General features: G+C 37.5%; 2 protein-coding genes across 2 annotated transcripts in view; one reads left to right on the top strand and one right to left on the bottom strand.

Annotated features, from left to right (window-relative positions):
- Positions 1 to 15842, top strand: part of CTPS2 (CTP synthase 2) — a gene marked incomplete at its 3' end in the record, with an annotated part of 44222 nt that overhangs the window by 16099 nt on the left and 12281 nt on the right. Inside the window, 1 exon segment of the mRNA XM_010018350.1 lies at positions 37 to 80. Coding sequence (XP_010016652.1) covers positions 37 to 80 — 44 coding nt within the window.
- Positions 5385 to 7513, bottom strand: S100G (S100 calcium binding protein G). Its single transcript, XM_010018348.1, has 2 exons — positions 7382 to 7513; positions 5385 to 5498 (listed from the first exon to the last, which is right to left on the bottom strand). The coding sequence occupies exons 1-2, from the start codon at positions 7511 to 7513 to the stop codon at positions 5385 to 5387; spliced, it is 246 nt and encodes an 81-aa protein (XP_010016650.1).

Raw genomic sequence — 15842 nt, 5'->3', positions numbered from 1 at the left:
TGGAAATTTACTGTGTTTGTTTTGAACTTGTTTCAGATGCTAATTCTACAGAATTTGACCCAGACACAAAAACCCCTGTTGTAAGTACTGCTTTTTTTTCTTTTCTGCATGTATCTAACATGTATCTTTTGTTAAAAAGGGAGTTACCTCTGTGTAAGATCTATCTACATCGTTACATAGTAGCACAGGAAAAGGTGTCTGTTGTCCCTATTCAATATTGTTTAAAAAGGTATTTTCTTTTAATGGTTCCTTGCCTTCACCTCCTTGCTCTGTGATTTGTCTTAGCTTTATGTTCTGTAATTTTTCTAATAGTTTCCTTGCCTGTAGTCTGATGCTGGGAGTAGACATAATGATTAGGTTGGCTTTACTAGAGAATAAAATATAAAGAGAAGCTGGAAAGTGTAGCGCAACGCTTTTATCAAAGTAGAAATTTATATAAAAAGATAAGGATTATATGGAAAGATGTTGAAAGATTCTTCTGTTTCCTTTATATAAACAATATAAATAACCACTACACTCCTCCTCCCTTACAAATCTCACAGTCCTCCTTTTGTGAAAAATTTCAGTACTGTAGATATGAAAGGGCTGAATCATATGCCAGTGGTAGAATCTTAGAGTTTTTTCCAGGTATCTCCTAGCTCAGGAGAGCATGATATCACAGGATCATGGTAGTAAAACTTAATGGTCAGTAAGACCATTAACTAAGGGTTTTTAAGAAAATGAAAAAGAACAGAAATACAGGTGAGAAGTAAAGTAGCTTCTTAGTGTCATATGTAAACATCTGTTCTAGTGATAACTTAGAGACCTACTGTTCCTGTGTCAATTTCCTTCAAAAGAGTTTTGTTGGGATTTGTAGGTAAAATATATATATATTTTGTTATTTTCACCACAGCTGCTTAGTCTGAAACATGCAAATAGGAGTTTTTAAAAGCATTTGAGCTGTTTTTTCAAGGTTGTTTATATGCGTAGGAGAGAGAATCTAGTCTGATTAGAGACCTTCAGAGTTTCACTGTGAAACCTGCTGCTGAAACTTGGTGGCATTTGGATATGTCCTTGGGTGAACAAAAGTAAACTTTATATTTGGTATGAAAATTGTGGACTTGCCATTGTAAAAGATTTCTTCCTTCACCCTTCTATGAATATATGCAAGGACATGCTCTTTCAACGGAGAGGTCAATTTCATAATAACTAATGTGGTAAAGTGTGGAAGATGTTGCAGGCTTGCTGTAAATTTTATGGGAAGCAAAGAGGGGTAGTACGGAAGACTGATTGCGGGGCATCTTCGTTTCTAGGGCTTTTTAGAGGCAGTTTTATTTAACTTCTCATGACTGCATTTCAGGTAGACACCTCAGGTACCTTTTTAGGATGCAGCTTGATAATTGGGGGTTTAGTCCCCTGTTGGAACTGGTGGTTTCTCTACATTATTGTAAGCGTTGTTCACAGTAGCTGGCTCTGATGCTGAGCTCCACAATGCTTGTCTGCTGCAGCCCTACTGTCAGTTTCTTCTATTACAGAAATTGTAGTCTGTATTAGTACAATATATCTAGGACTAAATTTTTATTCCATAAGTAATTAACGGAGTGATTTGCAATTTGTATTCAAGGACAAGTAAGGTATATGTGTTAAAGAGAACATTATGTGGACGTAAAATTAAGAAAACAATGGAGTGAATGGACATGTCGTGGAAATTAATGCAGTGTTTAAATCGAAGCAGTATACTTGCAGTATGTATAATGGATATTCTTTTGTTCTGAGCTATATCAAGGTTCTGAAATAGGTTATTACCAGTCATATTTCAGCATTTTAATCTGATCTTTGACATCTCAATTCTGGGCGAGAAACGATTGTAAATCATTCCAAATGGGAAGTTTGCGCTACCAATAATTTTAACAGCTAAATAATCTGTCTTAGGAGAGTCCATGTGGTGCTAAAAACAGTTTAGATTTTCAATATAATAACAAATCAATAGAAACAATCAGAAGAGAAGCAGATTAGTGAAGCTTGTGAACTACCTAAGTGATGTAGATGTTTCATTATTCAAGCAAGTTAGTTGGAAACACTGTATCAGCACTGATACCTTGCAATGCCACTGTGTTGTTCAAGTGAGGGCTAACATAGGACCAAAGCTATGTACTATTCTTTTGGTTCCTGCTCTGTTGGAAACCGAAGTGGGAGAAGAAAGGCACTGGTAAAGCACTAGTTCTATTTGCTTTTATTTTTAAGAAAAAGGAAAAATGACAAAAGTTCAAACATGTAGTTTCTCAGGGGAACTCAGAGACAACCATAAATATGCAGCTACTTTTGCATCTCTTAATTTGTTAACTGTTCAAATACTCAGAACTGTGCTTACCAAAGCTGATAGTTTTTTCTAAAGTGTGTGTAAAATATCCTGGTCTACTTTGCTTCCATGATGTCTGTGTCTGTGGAAATTTGAACCTTTTTCATTAGAAATAAAAAATTGGGATTGTAGAGTAACCATGTAACTCAGAATTAGGCTTCCAAAGAAAAAACAGGTGGCTGAAATAATGAAAAACATTACTGGCAATTAAAATAACACAAGTTATTGTACTACAGGGAGCATTGTCTGCATTAGTAAAAAGTTTTGAGGATCATAGAAGGCTTTTATGTGGTGAGGCAATTAAAATTTGTTTTGTTTTGAATAATAACAAACAAACAACTGAATCTACAAATGTAGAGAGTTGCCTGCAATGCTGAATATCTGTTTCATTGCAGCTGCTCATGTATTTCTACTGACTATCATTACAACAGTGTTGCTCAACCTGGGTTCTGCGAAAGTACCCATGAGTAACTTTATATAGGAGGGGAACCCTGTATAACCCTGTATTGCTTGTTTTGGGGAGTATTGATATCAATTATATTGGCATGTAAATGACTAAGTATTTTAGAGTTAAGATGTCACTGTGGAAGAAATGGTAGTCTTTGCATACAAAAATGGAAGCTAATGACTTAGTCGTGTAAACCAGCCAAAATTGCGTCTTTAAAATACTGTAGGGGAAAAAAAAATCCCGAAGCTGAATATTTGTGTGATGCAAACTTAAAGGAAATGAGACCTAGAATGTGAAGATATTAATAAGCTGTGTTTGGCATATTAGAAGTTGATATTAGATTTTATTTAGGTTTAAACTAGAAACATGAACTCGAAAGGGAAAAAAAAAAATCTCTGATATAGCAGTTACCTGTATTGTCAGACCGTATAATTTACACTACCAAAATACCACCTTAAGGTTTTGGCTTGAATTCCTCTTCAACACACATTTGATTTCAGTAGGAAAAATGAGGGAGGTGCATGAGCACTCATCACAATCCATCAAGTTCTTGATCTCATCTTGGTCGATTACTTGCAGGTCATGTTCCCATTATATATATTCTTAAGCTTTCTGCTTTACTTCCTAGCCTTCTGCAAAATAATGATAGGTAAATTGTTATTGTTCTTTGCAGAAAAATAGCTGTTCAGAAAAGTAAAGCATTTGCTTGAGAGAAACACTTAGTATGAATTTTCTATTGCAAATGGTAATTTTAAAATTAACTCCTCCAAAGGGAAACTGTGTAGTCTGTGAACTGCTAATGAACTGGATTCACTGAATAGCAAAGGAATTATTTGTTTTGTTCCATTTCCCTTGTCTTCCTCAACTATTAAGCTAAGATTTATTTATTTTGGATGAGCTTTTTAAGTATGTTGTTTGTCAATTTTATTACAACTGCATCTAACTGTTCTAGGAAAATAAAAAGATGACTCTAGAAATAATTCCAATACACTTTTTTATTTTTCCTCAATTTAAACCCCCCCTAATTTTAATTGTGACAGTTATTGTTCATGACCTATGCGTCTTGTGTAGTAGCATCATGAAACTTCAGAAATTGCACCAGGTAAAAAATGCATTTTCTATACTCAAGAAATTGTGCAGAAATAGATTTTGCCAATAGATGACACTGTTGTAACATGTTTGTTCCTTTATGTCCACTTTTCCTATTCAGGATATCAATAACCTGTTTGAATTAAAAAATTTCTAAGGTTGCCTAAGAGATGAAAAGGAGTGTATGTCCCAATCATGCATAAGCACTTTTAAATTCTGTGATTTTACGTATGTACGTAAAGTAGCTACTGTAGCTTAGTAAGCAAATGTGTGTGGAGTATATTTAGTTTTGAAATCAGAGCTTGTTGTTCATCTAGAATAATTTCTTTTTTCATAAATCAGAAGAAGGTAATAAATATTGTTTACTTTCCTTGCGAGAAACGTAACACATTTTAAAAGCTGATTTAAAAGCTGAAAGATTTGTGTAAAAGAACAGCCCAGGAGCCTGTTAGAACATTCATGTCATGTTTAAATACCAATTTTTGAGACTTCTATTCATGCATCACTGGTACAGAGTCAGTTACTCCTCATTTCATGGAAGGGAAATTCAGGGATAGGAACCACTGTAGTATGGGATCTTGAATGTACTTGACAGGCTTTGCAATTAAGTCGAGCCTTTAAGTCCTTAAGTAACTCTGATATCGCACTGATTTATCAGGATAATGGATGATGTTGGTGTTAAAATTCAGTCCAAAATTCCAAGCTCTCCAGTAGGATTAGTACCTAATCCACTGAATTACTTGTCTTCAAAAATTTCCATTATTCTTATTTATCTTCTTGCTCACTAATTTCTTCTTAAATAAGTAATGGCCATGAGATACGTGTGTGAAAATATGTCACAGGTAATTGTGCAATGAAAAGGTTAAAACGTATGAATGTTTTAATTGCAACAGCAGTCACTCAGTTCCTGTGTGTGTATGTGTGTGTATATATATACTTAATGTATTCCCTTTTACAAGAGTCATAACACAAAAGGTATGTAGTTATGTAAATATAATTTAAAATACACATGTAATGTTACAGTTGTCATACTTAACATTGGTATATTGTTATTGAAAATAAGTATGTTTTAAAAATTTGAACGGTTTGCTGAGTGTTGCCTTATGTGAATAATGAAACTGAACTGGGAGGAGTATTGGATATACACTAGGGGACGCTCCTCAAATACATACTTCCTTTTGTGTGTTTTAGAAGCCATTTGATTTGAATTGCTCTAGAGGTCCAAGCAATAGCTCAGATAAAGCAGGGTTTGGATTTGTTAAACACTTTTGCAAATGTAGCATGAAATAGAAACAGGTAGTTCTGAACTAACTGTGATGCAGCTTAGCTGGAAAGGGTGGCTAGTGAGTGTGCAGGAAACACAGTACAAGGCATAATTTGTTATACATCAGATCTTTATTCTGTATGTTTTAAAATCTTAACAAATCTGTGGGTTTAGGTGTACCTATAATGTACACATGCGTCAGGTTCTTCTCCCTCAAAGCAGTGGTGTTCATTCTTGCAGATGCCTTACTGTCCTGTACCAGTTATCTTTTTTATAAGCATCACAAACTCATCAAAGCTGATGCTTCCATCATTATTTTTGTCCAATGATTTAATTATGTTATCAAGTGAGAATGAATCCTGTTTTATATAAAAAAAAAAAAAAAAAAAAAAGAGAGAGAATGAAATAAATAGATTGTAACAACTGTTTTCCTGTAAGGAATGTTGCCAAGAAGTGATGTAGTCACCAACAGTCAGTGTTACTTGAAGGTGTTGTATTTACCAGTTTTACTGGTTAAACTAGAAATACAGTGCCTGCTCTCCCCTGCCAAAAACGTTAACAAAGATATGGTAACCATTTAGAAATATCACGTATTGCTCAGGTTACTTGAGTCTTATGTGTAAATTTGGAATTTAGGAAACAGAGCAGGTAGAATAGCTGCAGCATGTATACAGTCACCAATAAAAACCATTATGCATAGTACGTATTGCTTTATTAATACTTGTTTGGGCCCTATTTGAAAATGCAATACTACTTTCATTAGGCTTTGGATCAGGACCTGAGAGTGTCTTTCCCTTCCCTTTTCCCCTCTTTACTAGGAATACTGTATTGACTGTTGAAAAATTCTTGCTAGTGTATTAATCTAGTTCAGCTTATTAGCGCCTTTTATTTGTCGTGTCTGGTAAGAGCACATGTCACATCCTGGTGCAGTGAGTGTTCTGGTGACATCCCTGATCAGGCTAAATAATATATATAATTATATAAATAACTGCAGTTAAATAATATAAAACCAGGTTTTTATTTATAATCTGAATTTAAAAAAGGTTTTGTTTCTTCATACTTTATACCTATGCATGTTTTGTAATGTCCTTTCCTGCTTTTATGTTGATTTATTATGGTGCCATGTATTTCTGCAGAGTAGATGCTTGAAAATATCTGATATCCAGGCAGAAACCAGCAGTATTGCTTTTTTGAACTCTTCCCTTTCCATATATCTGAGAAAATGGGTATGGTGCTAAATTGTCCACAGCTGATATAAAAAGCATTATATTTCTGAATTTGCCATCACATTTCCTATTAATTTTTGTCAATTAATTTCTGAGAGTTTTTAAGAGAAGAAAACCCTTTGTGTTTTATTAATTTGGTGGGGCTTTGTTTGTTTTAATTAGCCACTTCATATTAATTGGATAACTAAATTGGATTACTGTAGTTCTCAAAGTACTGGATTTTTCTATTGAGGTGCAATTTCTTTTAGCCCTTTAGCAAAAATTGCTTTTGTCGGCTATCCAAAACACAGTATTTAACTATTTGTCTAGCAAAAGAATCTAAATTAGGTCCTAATGCAGTTCAGGAAAGGTCTGGCAGAGAATATATATGAAATCAGAACCTAGAATTTTATTTTCTTTTTAAATTTTTTTTTTTTTAATTATTCTCCTTTTTTTTCCACCCTCCACTCCCCAGGAAATGGGTATTTCTCTCTCTAGCTTGGTAGCATCTCTTTTCTTTGCTTGACTTCTTTCTGGAATGGCAAACCTTCTTTTACTTGGTGGTGGTAGGAACTTAATCTAGATAAAAATTGGCTCATGTCTCTGCCTTTTAAATTTGTCCTACTGATGTACTTGGTTTATGTATCTTTATATATATTTTCTAGATTCAGACTTATTTAGACTGAAGCAAAAAATACAAGACTCGGAAGCAATATTCTGTGTGCGGTTTGGCTTAATCCAAACAAAACAGCTTCTTAGATTTTTTTGATTTTATTCATAGAGCTTTGTTATAAACTCCCTACGCACATATCTGTTTGGAGCTGCTGTTCATTACTGTGAGTGAAGTTTTTTATAAGCCAAGCCTTAAGTATTATTTATAGAGTCAGTGAAACCATTTGGGCACATAATCTACCTTGCAATGTCATTGCCTATATTTCCTTTTTCCTATCCATTTCATAGGAAGCACAGTGAATATAATAATACAATATAAAAAAATATATATGAATATAGTAATACCATATGAGAGTGAAACTTACCTTCAGGTACTGCGCAAATTGATTCTGAAGGAGATTTTTCAGCCCAGCAATGGACAGTGCACTGGTGCTACCCTCCTTTAAAGCATACTGGGTAAAATACTTCAGAAGGTTATCATTGAGTAAATGTTCCATGTTTCTCAGATGTTGTCTTGAAGAACTGCAAACAAAGCAGACAGTAACAATCTTGTGCATGAGAATTTTGAAATACATCTGAAACCCTGTTTGTTGGTTTACTAACCATGTGAAATGACTAATATTTAACCTAGATTAAAAGAAATACTTAACCTAGATGAAAAGAATTGGGTTTGGGTTTGTGTTTTTTGGTTTTGCTTTTGTGGTTTGTTGTTTGGTTTTTTTTTCCTCCCCTGTACTGGATCAACTTTCCCAAGGGGGGAAAAAAAACCCCAAAATCCAAAACGAAACAACAAACAGCAAAAATTAGGTTCAAAGATATGAAATACCAGTTATTTTTAGGTTGTTCTTACCTGACTCAAAATCCAGAGCTTTCAAATGTATGTAGCAGAACTGAGAGTCTCAGGTTGGGGCAACCTTTATAGTTGCTTGCATGCTCCACCCTAATTATGAAACGAGCATTTGTTGTTGAGTCAGTGCACTAGTTTTATTGTCTTTTTCAATAGTCAAAGGAATAGGATACTTTAGCCGTAGAAATGAGTAATATTTTTTTTTATCTCTGAAATGGGTTGGCATCACCATCCACTGCTGCACTTGACGTAGGTTTACTTGGTGTTTGTATGCCATCCTGGAGAGAGAGGTGTATTTTGCATTTTGTGTACCACACACAAAGAAGCCTGAAGAAGACTGCTATGGGGATATGTATAGCATTTGTTATTGTAATGGACTTTTGGAAAATGGTAAATATAAGTTTATTTTAAAAAGATCCAGTTAAGTAAATATGAAGAAGCTACTTGCTCTTTGTGCGAGTTGATAATCGCCAATGCCAAAGCCATTTCTCCAAATTTTGTGCTACTTCTTAGCACCAGAGAGTGTGGATTTTCTCTGGGGAAAAAAATTTGGTTGCTACTATTAAGAACCAAAACACTCCATGATGTGAATGGAAAAAGCATTCTAAATAGGAAAGGTGAATCTAAGGTCTTGAAAACTGTTCCTTCTTGCGAGCATCTTCCCAACTGGGTTCCAGCAGGGTTCCATGACAGGTAAGAAGGAGGTTTTCTGAGAAGACTAGACAAGCTTTGCTAAATGAACCATGTATATGTAGACATAAAGCTAGGAGCTGCTGCTGTTATCACTAGTGGAACCTCTAATGATGCCAAGGTATATGGTGGTAGCAGTGCAAGCAAGCCTGGGAGTCCTGGTCTAGAGTAGATTGTATGGTTAAGGTAAGACCCATGCACCAAACCTGGGGCATGAACTCTATGCTCATTCATGACAATGAGATAATCTTAAGTCCTTTTCTCTTCCTCTTCTTTCCACAAACAAAATGAAAACCACACATCTATCTCTTTCTCCTTACATCCTGTTTTCCACCTTTAGTAGATGGTGAAATTTTAGTAGCAGTGTATGACCAGGTGATCTGCTAAGGCTTTGGCTCCACATCTGCTAATTCTCCTTGCCTACAGGTCCTGCTTGTGGTAGCCTCACCATTTTAACTCTTTTATCCCTTTTGGAAGCAGTGTCAGGAAGCTGGTGTGCTGATGTGTGTTGTTGACATTACGGTATTTGCAAAACTTCTTAAGTGTTCGAGTGACTTGTCTTTACTTGTACCGAAAGCACATCCCTATGTTGAAGATGTAGTAGTAAGATGCTTGGTAGTATGGAAGAATTGCATTTCAAGGGATCACAACTCAAGGAATTCAGACCATTAGCCTTATTAATTTGTTAAGGTTTTGTTAAAGAACACCACCTAATTGCAAAACAGCATAACCAGTTTTACTGAAACATCTTCCCATGGAAGTGAGAGACTAATGTCTGGAGATTAAGGTGACCTGCCTAGGAGTTGCACACCAAATATGGGGGTGAATCTGGTCTCTTCAGATCAGCTTTATTCACAAGGCACTGTAATCTATAAGAGGCTATCTGAATGAAAGACTGACAGAGTCGGGATTTGTAGTTTCATCTCCCAACTCTTTGTCCTCTTCTCTCTCATTTAGACCACAGTGCCTTCATCCAATAATTTGTGTGGCATCTCTGAACTCTGTATTGGAATCATCAACAGAACTCAGTTTGACAGGCCCCAGCACACTGTCTTTGCCAGAAGACCTTTTTTGGGACATAAGTGCTCTTCTGAAATAGGTACAGTTCACCCAGCACAACCCAGCAATGGCAGAATGATATCAAGGCATAAGGAATTCTGGTCACTAGCCAAGAATTTGAACATAAATAGGGGAATCTAGTATCTCACTGTTGCCACAATTAGATGGCATGTAACTAGCAGGCAGCAGCATTTATCAATGCTGAAGAACAGCACTTGGTACCAGGCTTTGTCTGTGCAAGCTGACTCCCAGTGTAGAAGCAGCAGTCCAGCTTTAGTTATAGTGGTTTGCTGCTCTTTCTTGGATGTATGAATATTTATCATTCCTGCAGTTTATGGCATAATTCAATTGGGTTTGCCCTGGGCTAGTAAAATCATGTTAGCAGGCACCGTATCCTTTTGGAATTGACATTTTTATTGTAGCTTAGATACAAAGCCGTTAACAAAAAAAGAACTAAGTTGATGATGTTGTGTAGGTCTGTTTAGGGCTGCACATCACACACATGTCTCTGTGATGATTGTGTGTTGTTTCAGTGATGGTGTCTGCAGTAGTCACTCAAATTGGTTATTGCCGAGTATTACCCTAGTAAACTGGTTTGCTGGCATATTTGGAGCAAGCAGTTCCAATCACATTGGAGAGTAAGAGAATACAAGCTGCAGAGATGACTGAAGTTTGGGCACCACTGCTAGTGGTAGGAGGGGTGAAGCTTATGGCATCATGGTCACATAGTCTTCATGCACATTTAACGATGGATTTGTTTGTCACATCCTTCCTGCCACCATTGATGGCTAAATGATATGTGAATCTATGTTCCTTGTTTACCTTAAGGTGCTGGACTATAAACTAGGTTGGTTTGCAACTGGATCACTATGCCATTGACTGATACTGTTGGAAGGGACCAGGCACCTTTCACAGGGGTGTGGCTGTCACCTGAGGGCAGCAACTATCTCTGTCATCCTGTTTAATCCTTTGCTGATAGGTTAACACCCTAACCTTCCAGTATTTTTCCACCTTCACTGGTGTATTTTATTGTAGCAGCACTGTTACTTTATGTGAGCCCAACTAATTCAAAGCTAGTTGAGCAACTTAGGTAGATTTAGATTAGATAGTAGGAAGAAATTCTTTACTGTGAGGGTGGTGAGACACTGGAACAGGTGGCCCAGAGAAGAGGTGGCTGCCCCATCCCTGGCTGTGTTACAGGCCAGGTTGGATGGAGCTTTGATCAACTTGGTCTAGTGGAAGGTGTCCCTGCCCATGGCAGGTGAGTTGGAGCTAGATGATCTTTATGATCCATTCCAACACAAACCATTCTATGATTCTTTGTTTCTATGAATCTCTGTGAGGCTTATATTACAGCCTGACTGCAGTATAGAAATGTCTACTGTCAAGGTGAAGTTTGTGGTTATTGAGAACATATATTTGTAGATGTTGTACACTTGGAAAGAAAGAGCAGGAGGTGATTTTATGCTTATTATTCACCTGCTTCTACTTGTATGCTGCTTGTGCATCATCTCTAGCTTCCAGACATCAGTCACTAGATCAAGGCCCTTTGTTAGCTTTGGTTACTTTCTGGAGTGGAAGTGGAGAAAGGCAATGGGACGGTTGAAGTAAGTTGGACTGGATTAGGGGTTCTGTGGAACATACAATTCCTTATCTGATTTGTAAAGGAATCTTTCGTAGGTGTCAAATAAGTTTGATTTGCTGTAAGGAAGCAGAGCAGCACTTGTATAGAGCTAATGCTAGTATAAAGAACATGTGTATCTATGCCTGTTGTAAAATATTAATGCCCACACTGAAGTTAAATATGGGATATGTACAATATTAGATCAGTAAGAATAATTTTTTTTAAATACTTGTACTGTAGTAATTAGCAAATAATGAAAGGAAAGCTGTGGAGATGCAGATGTCTGCTGCTACCACCATGTGTGTTCATTTTGGGTCTAAGGGCTTTGATAAGTCCTGCAGAGAATTGGTCCTGCAACTGCAGTCATCTTCAGGCTTCAGTTTTTCAATGTTGCCAGTGCCATGGGTTCTAACTGTCGGGCTGGGGGGAGTCAAAGGGCAGATAGAGAGAAAGAACATCCAGTTAACAAATTTGCTGAGAAAGATCAAATAATTGTGGCTGAGAAGTTCAGCAAACTATGCTACAGCCATTATAGAGAACCTGGCATTGCTATGAGGCATGGAACTGTTAGATGGAGGTTGAGGATGGGTTGTAAAATCCTTTGTGTGTCACAAATGATGCATTACTTATGTTAAAATTGCCATTGTTTGTAAAACCTCCAGTGGTGATGTATAAAAGGGTTGTCTCATCTCACAAATTAAACTTGAACTATATGGCTTATCCTGACGAGAGTTTCTTCCAGGCCCTCCCTTGTGACATATACCTTAATGAGATGTTGAAGGTGTCTCTCTAAACAGGACTGGGTGTGGCTGCTACAGGGATGAATGATTTAATATGGTGCGTTGTTTGTAGTCATCTTTAAATTGGTGATGTGTTATTCATCGTAGCTATATGTGTCAGCTTTTGCTGTCATGTACACATCTGGCCTACAAACTTGTATCATTGAAACTCCTTGTGATACAGATATTCTGTGTTACACGAGACAGTTTTGAGGGAGAATGTGTTTCAAGAGAGGTTTTATCCTTCCACTTTCTGAAAATGAAATTGATGAGGAGAGAGAATCTAGTTCTGTAGTTTGTTCTCAAAGTATTGTTGCTGCTCTCAACAATGCAACCCTGGTGGCCTGTTAAAAAGAGGTCTAGAGGTGCACGTAATAAACCACATGGGCATAGAATGTAGGAATTGCTTGGCACTGAGATGCCTAAATCCCAGAGTGTGAACATGCTAGTAAGAAACTCCTTCGCTCAGTTTTTTTCTTGCCTGAAAATACCTATAATGTGTTTTCATGCAAGTCCAGGACTACTGTCTGTCAATGTAATAATCCTACTAGTGAGTCAGAAATGACACACGTGCTTGTCTCATTCCTGTAAGAGCCTAATCCATTATGTATTCTTAAAATCAATGTATTTAATATGATTTGATAGGAAAAGGGCCTAATATAATGTGGGTTAGTGATGCTGTCTTTTAAAGCATGACTTCAACTTGAGATGATGTGGTGATGTGATAGGGTACTCTTGATCTCTCTGTGCATGTGGAGAAGATGGAGAATCTTGAGTTCTGGCTTCTCTGTCTAAAACAATTTTGCCTTTTACCTTAAACAGCAGGAGCTGGGAGAAGAGTATTCTGAATTTCTGACCACATGGACCAGCATGCTGTCTTGTGTGGATGTCTTTGTACACTGGGTAGGGACAGTGGGCCCTTGGGACTGTTACAGTGCTTAAGCCTCTTTTATTAGAATTGTGCTGCAATGACCTTCTAGGTCACTGTGACCCTGCTGCAGCTGGGCTGGCCTTGCGGCTGAAGTAGAAGGAAATCATTGAGACAGTGCCACATTACTGAGTAAAAGTGTTTGTACTGGGTAATGACCACTTGCTTTCCCCAGGAACAGGCAAGTTTGGGGAAAACAGCATCATCATCCGTGAGAGGTGCTCTTAGGGAGGAAGAAATGAAGGTCATTTTGCAAGGCTTCTTTGATAGCAACCTCTGAATCTCTCTGTTCGATTTCTTCAACTTCAGCACTTAGTAGAAACACCTCGATCAGCCTTGCTGGCCTGGTCAGATTCAGCAGCACAAAATGCAGAGGCAGAGAAATTAAATAGCATAGTGGTAAGAACCTTAAAGCTCTCTCTTGTGGTTCAGAGATGCTTATATGCACTGGTTGAGCTGAAGTAGTTGCTGATTCTCAGAAGTCTGTAAATGTGTCATGCCATACCACATAAAATCAGGTTATTAGTGGTATTCTGGGATATGTTTAATTATCAATGTGAAACATAACAAAAATGACATTACGAAGTAACGGCTTTAGCTTTGGCGTACAAACCCCCATCTGCTAGCACTTTGATGTGTTGGTTTGTAGATATAATATATATTTGCTAAATTATTACCAAAGGAAGACTGTCAAAATTATGCATTTGGAAATAATGAAAATGTATGTATAAAAAGACTTGGTAATTATTGCGTCGCGGCTGAAAGGTAATATAGATCTAATTAGCTGTGGCTTCCATTAAGATTATCATTTGGCCTGACTAATTACGGAGAGCTTACGTAGGGATGAGAGATGTAACTTGCCATGAAACTGTTAACATTGATCTTCGCTGATGAGAAGGAAGCCCAGAAGTTGCCCAAGAGCCTGGGAAAAGCACCAAAGCCTCAGTATTGCTCAATCTGTAAACTGAAAAATTAATTTTGACAAATCACAGCAGACATGCTGTGTCTGCAGAGAGCACTGATTGGCCACCATTGCTTTATTGCACAGCTTGTCTGTGTGCAAAACTTTTTTTTGTCTTGTGGCACAGTATTTTGAATATTCTGAGAATAATCCGTTTTAAGTCAAGATAATTAGAGTTCTTGCAAGGTTTCTGTTGTCTTGCTGATTCTCTCACTGTGAAAGTGGAATTGTTAAGTGATGTTATACAGTAAAGATATGAATTCTGTAACAGAATTCATACGGACAGGGTGGGGAAAGATACGTATTCTGGAATAAATTACCATTTTGAAATTCAGTATCATTAGCACCATTATGTGGTGAATATCTTTATATTAGCACCTTCTTACCTAACTTAACTACTTTTTACCTGCGTTTTCTGAGCTGAAACTTAAGTGACAAAACACTTTTAACTGTCTGTGTCTTCTTGGGGGTATTAGAGAGCCAGTACTTAAGCAAATAACGGAAAAATTGTCAAAAAAATCTTTTATCGGTGAATTTATGTAGTTTCTTCTTTGTTCCACCATGTCCTTGCAAGCTCAGAAAAACCTGAAGTTTAAGTGACAAGTAGCTCTGGGAAGACCTTTATTTGAGATAATGAATTAAAAGGAAAGAATCCTGCTTTACTTGTAAAACCCAGATTGAACTGTTGAAATATGTTTGTGAACTAAGCACTCTTATATCACAGGTAGGTAAGGCATTTGCTTTTTATGGTATCACCTTTACTTAAGAAGAGCATTTGGTGTCATGCTACAGCTCCTTCTAGACCAAAAGCCCTAGAACGCCTCTTGGTCAAGATCAGAGGCGTCTCCTCAGGGGGATCTTACAGTAGGCATCTGCTACCAACCTCCAAAGCAAGATGATAAGGCAAACAAAGCAAGCTTTGGGTCAGTGGAACCTGGTTCTTACGGGTGACTCCAACTACCCAGACATTTGTTGGAAGAACAACACAGCTGCCCACATGTCATCCATCAAGTTCCTGGAATGCGTACAGGACTGCTTCCCTCAGACAAGTGTTAGACGTGCCAACCAGGAATGAGGCACTGCTGGACTTGCTACTCATAAACCAAGAAAATCCGCATTGTAATATCTCAGTTAGTGTTAGCCTTGGCTGCAGTGATCACAATATTGTGGAGTTTGAGATCTGTCTGAGCATGCTGAAGGTTAGCACTAAGACAAAGGGTTTCAATTTTAGAAGAGCGAACTTCAGCTTGCTCAGAGCTCAGCTGGGAGGGATTCCATGAGAAATTTCCATGGAGGGCAAAGGAGCTAGTGAGCGCTGAGAGATTTTCAAGAGCACTCTCCTGGAGGCACAAAATGAGTTCATCCCCTTTAAAGCTAAGGGAAATAGGTGGAGTAAGAAACCCCCTTAGCTCGATTGGAGCTTCTGAGTCTGCTCAAAACCCAAGAGAGAAGTGTACACGAGAACTACAAGGGCATTGTCAGGGTATGCATAGTTGCAGTTAGAAAAGCAAAAATGGACACCATTAAACAACTGATTACTTTGTATTTGTTAGGTTGTAGCTGTTCTGCGTTGCTTTGTATGAGAGCTACCTGCATGTTGCATGATACTGTGGCAGTTGGTGACAGAGCCTAGAACTTCTGCTGTGTGACAACTTCTTTTGCTGGTTGCATGGTAAACATTTGTAGCATTTGAATGGATCACTGCATTATCTGTTGAATTGATCTGTGCCTGGCCACCCCGCTTTTCACAGAGGATGTCTGAATTATGCTGGGTGTGTTCATCTGATGTCATGCTAATGAAATACTTGATTTGTGGTACTATAAAGGTGACATTCTATAAATGCTACTTTCTTAGAAACGATATTGGTAAAATATTTCTGGTAGGCTTTCACCATCTTGTTGCTAAGTAAGAAATGATCTGTAGATTCATTTATCCTC

The sequence above is a fragment of the Nestor notabilis genome, unplaced genomic scaffold (assembly GCF_000696875.1).
Source record: "Nestor notabilis isolate BGI_N333 unplaced genomic scaffold, ASM69687v1 scaffold27297, whole genome shotgun sequence".
Lineage (NCBI taxonomy): Eukaryota > Metazoa > Chordata > Aves > Psittaciformes > Psittacidae > Nestor > Nestor notabilis.
Note: the sequence above shows the minus strand (reverse complement) of the source record. Positions and strands in the feature narration are given on the sequence as shown.

Bases quoted from the DNA above. Each gene is read 5' to 3' on its own strand.
- S100G (XM_010018348.1), bottom strand. From the start codon at position 7,513: ATGGAACATTTACTCAATGATAACCTTCTGAAGTATTTTACCCAGTAT. The intron at 5,499-7,381 runs GTAAGTTTCACT...TATATAAAACAG, and splicing joins AATTTGCGCAGTACCTGAAG to GATTCATTCTCACTTGATAA.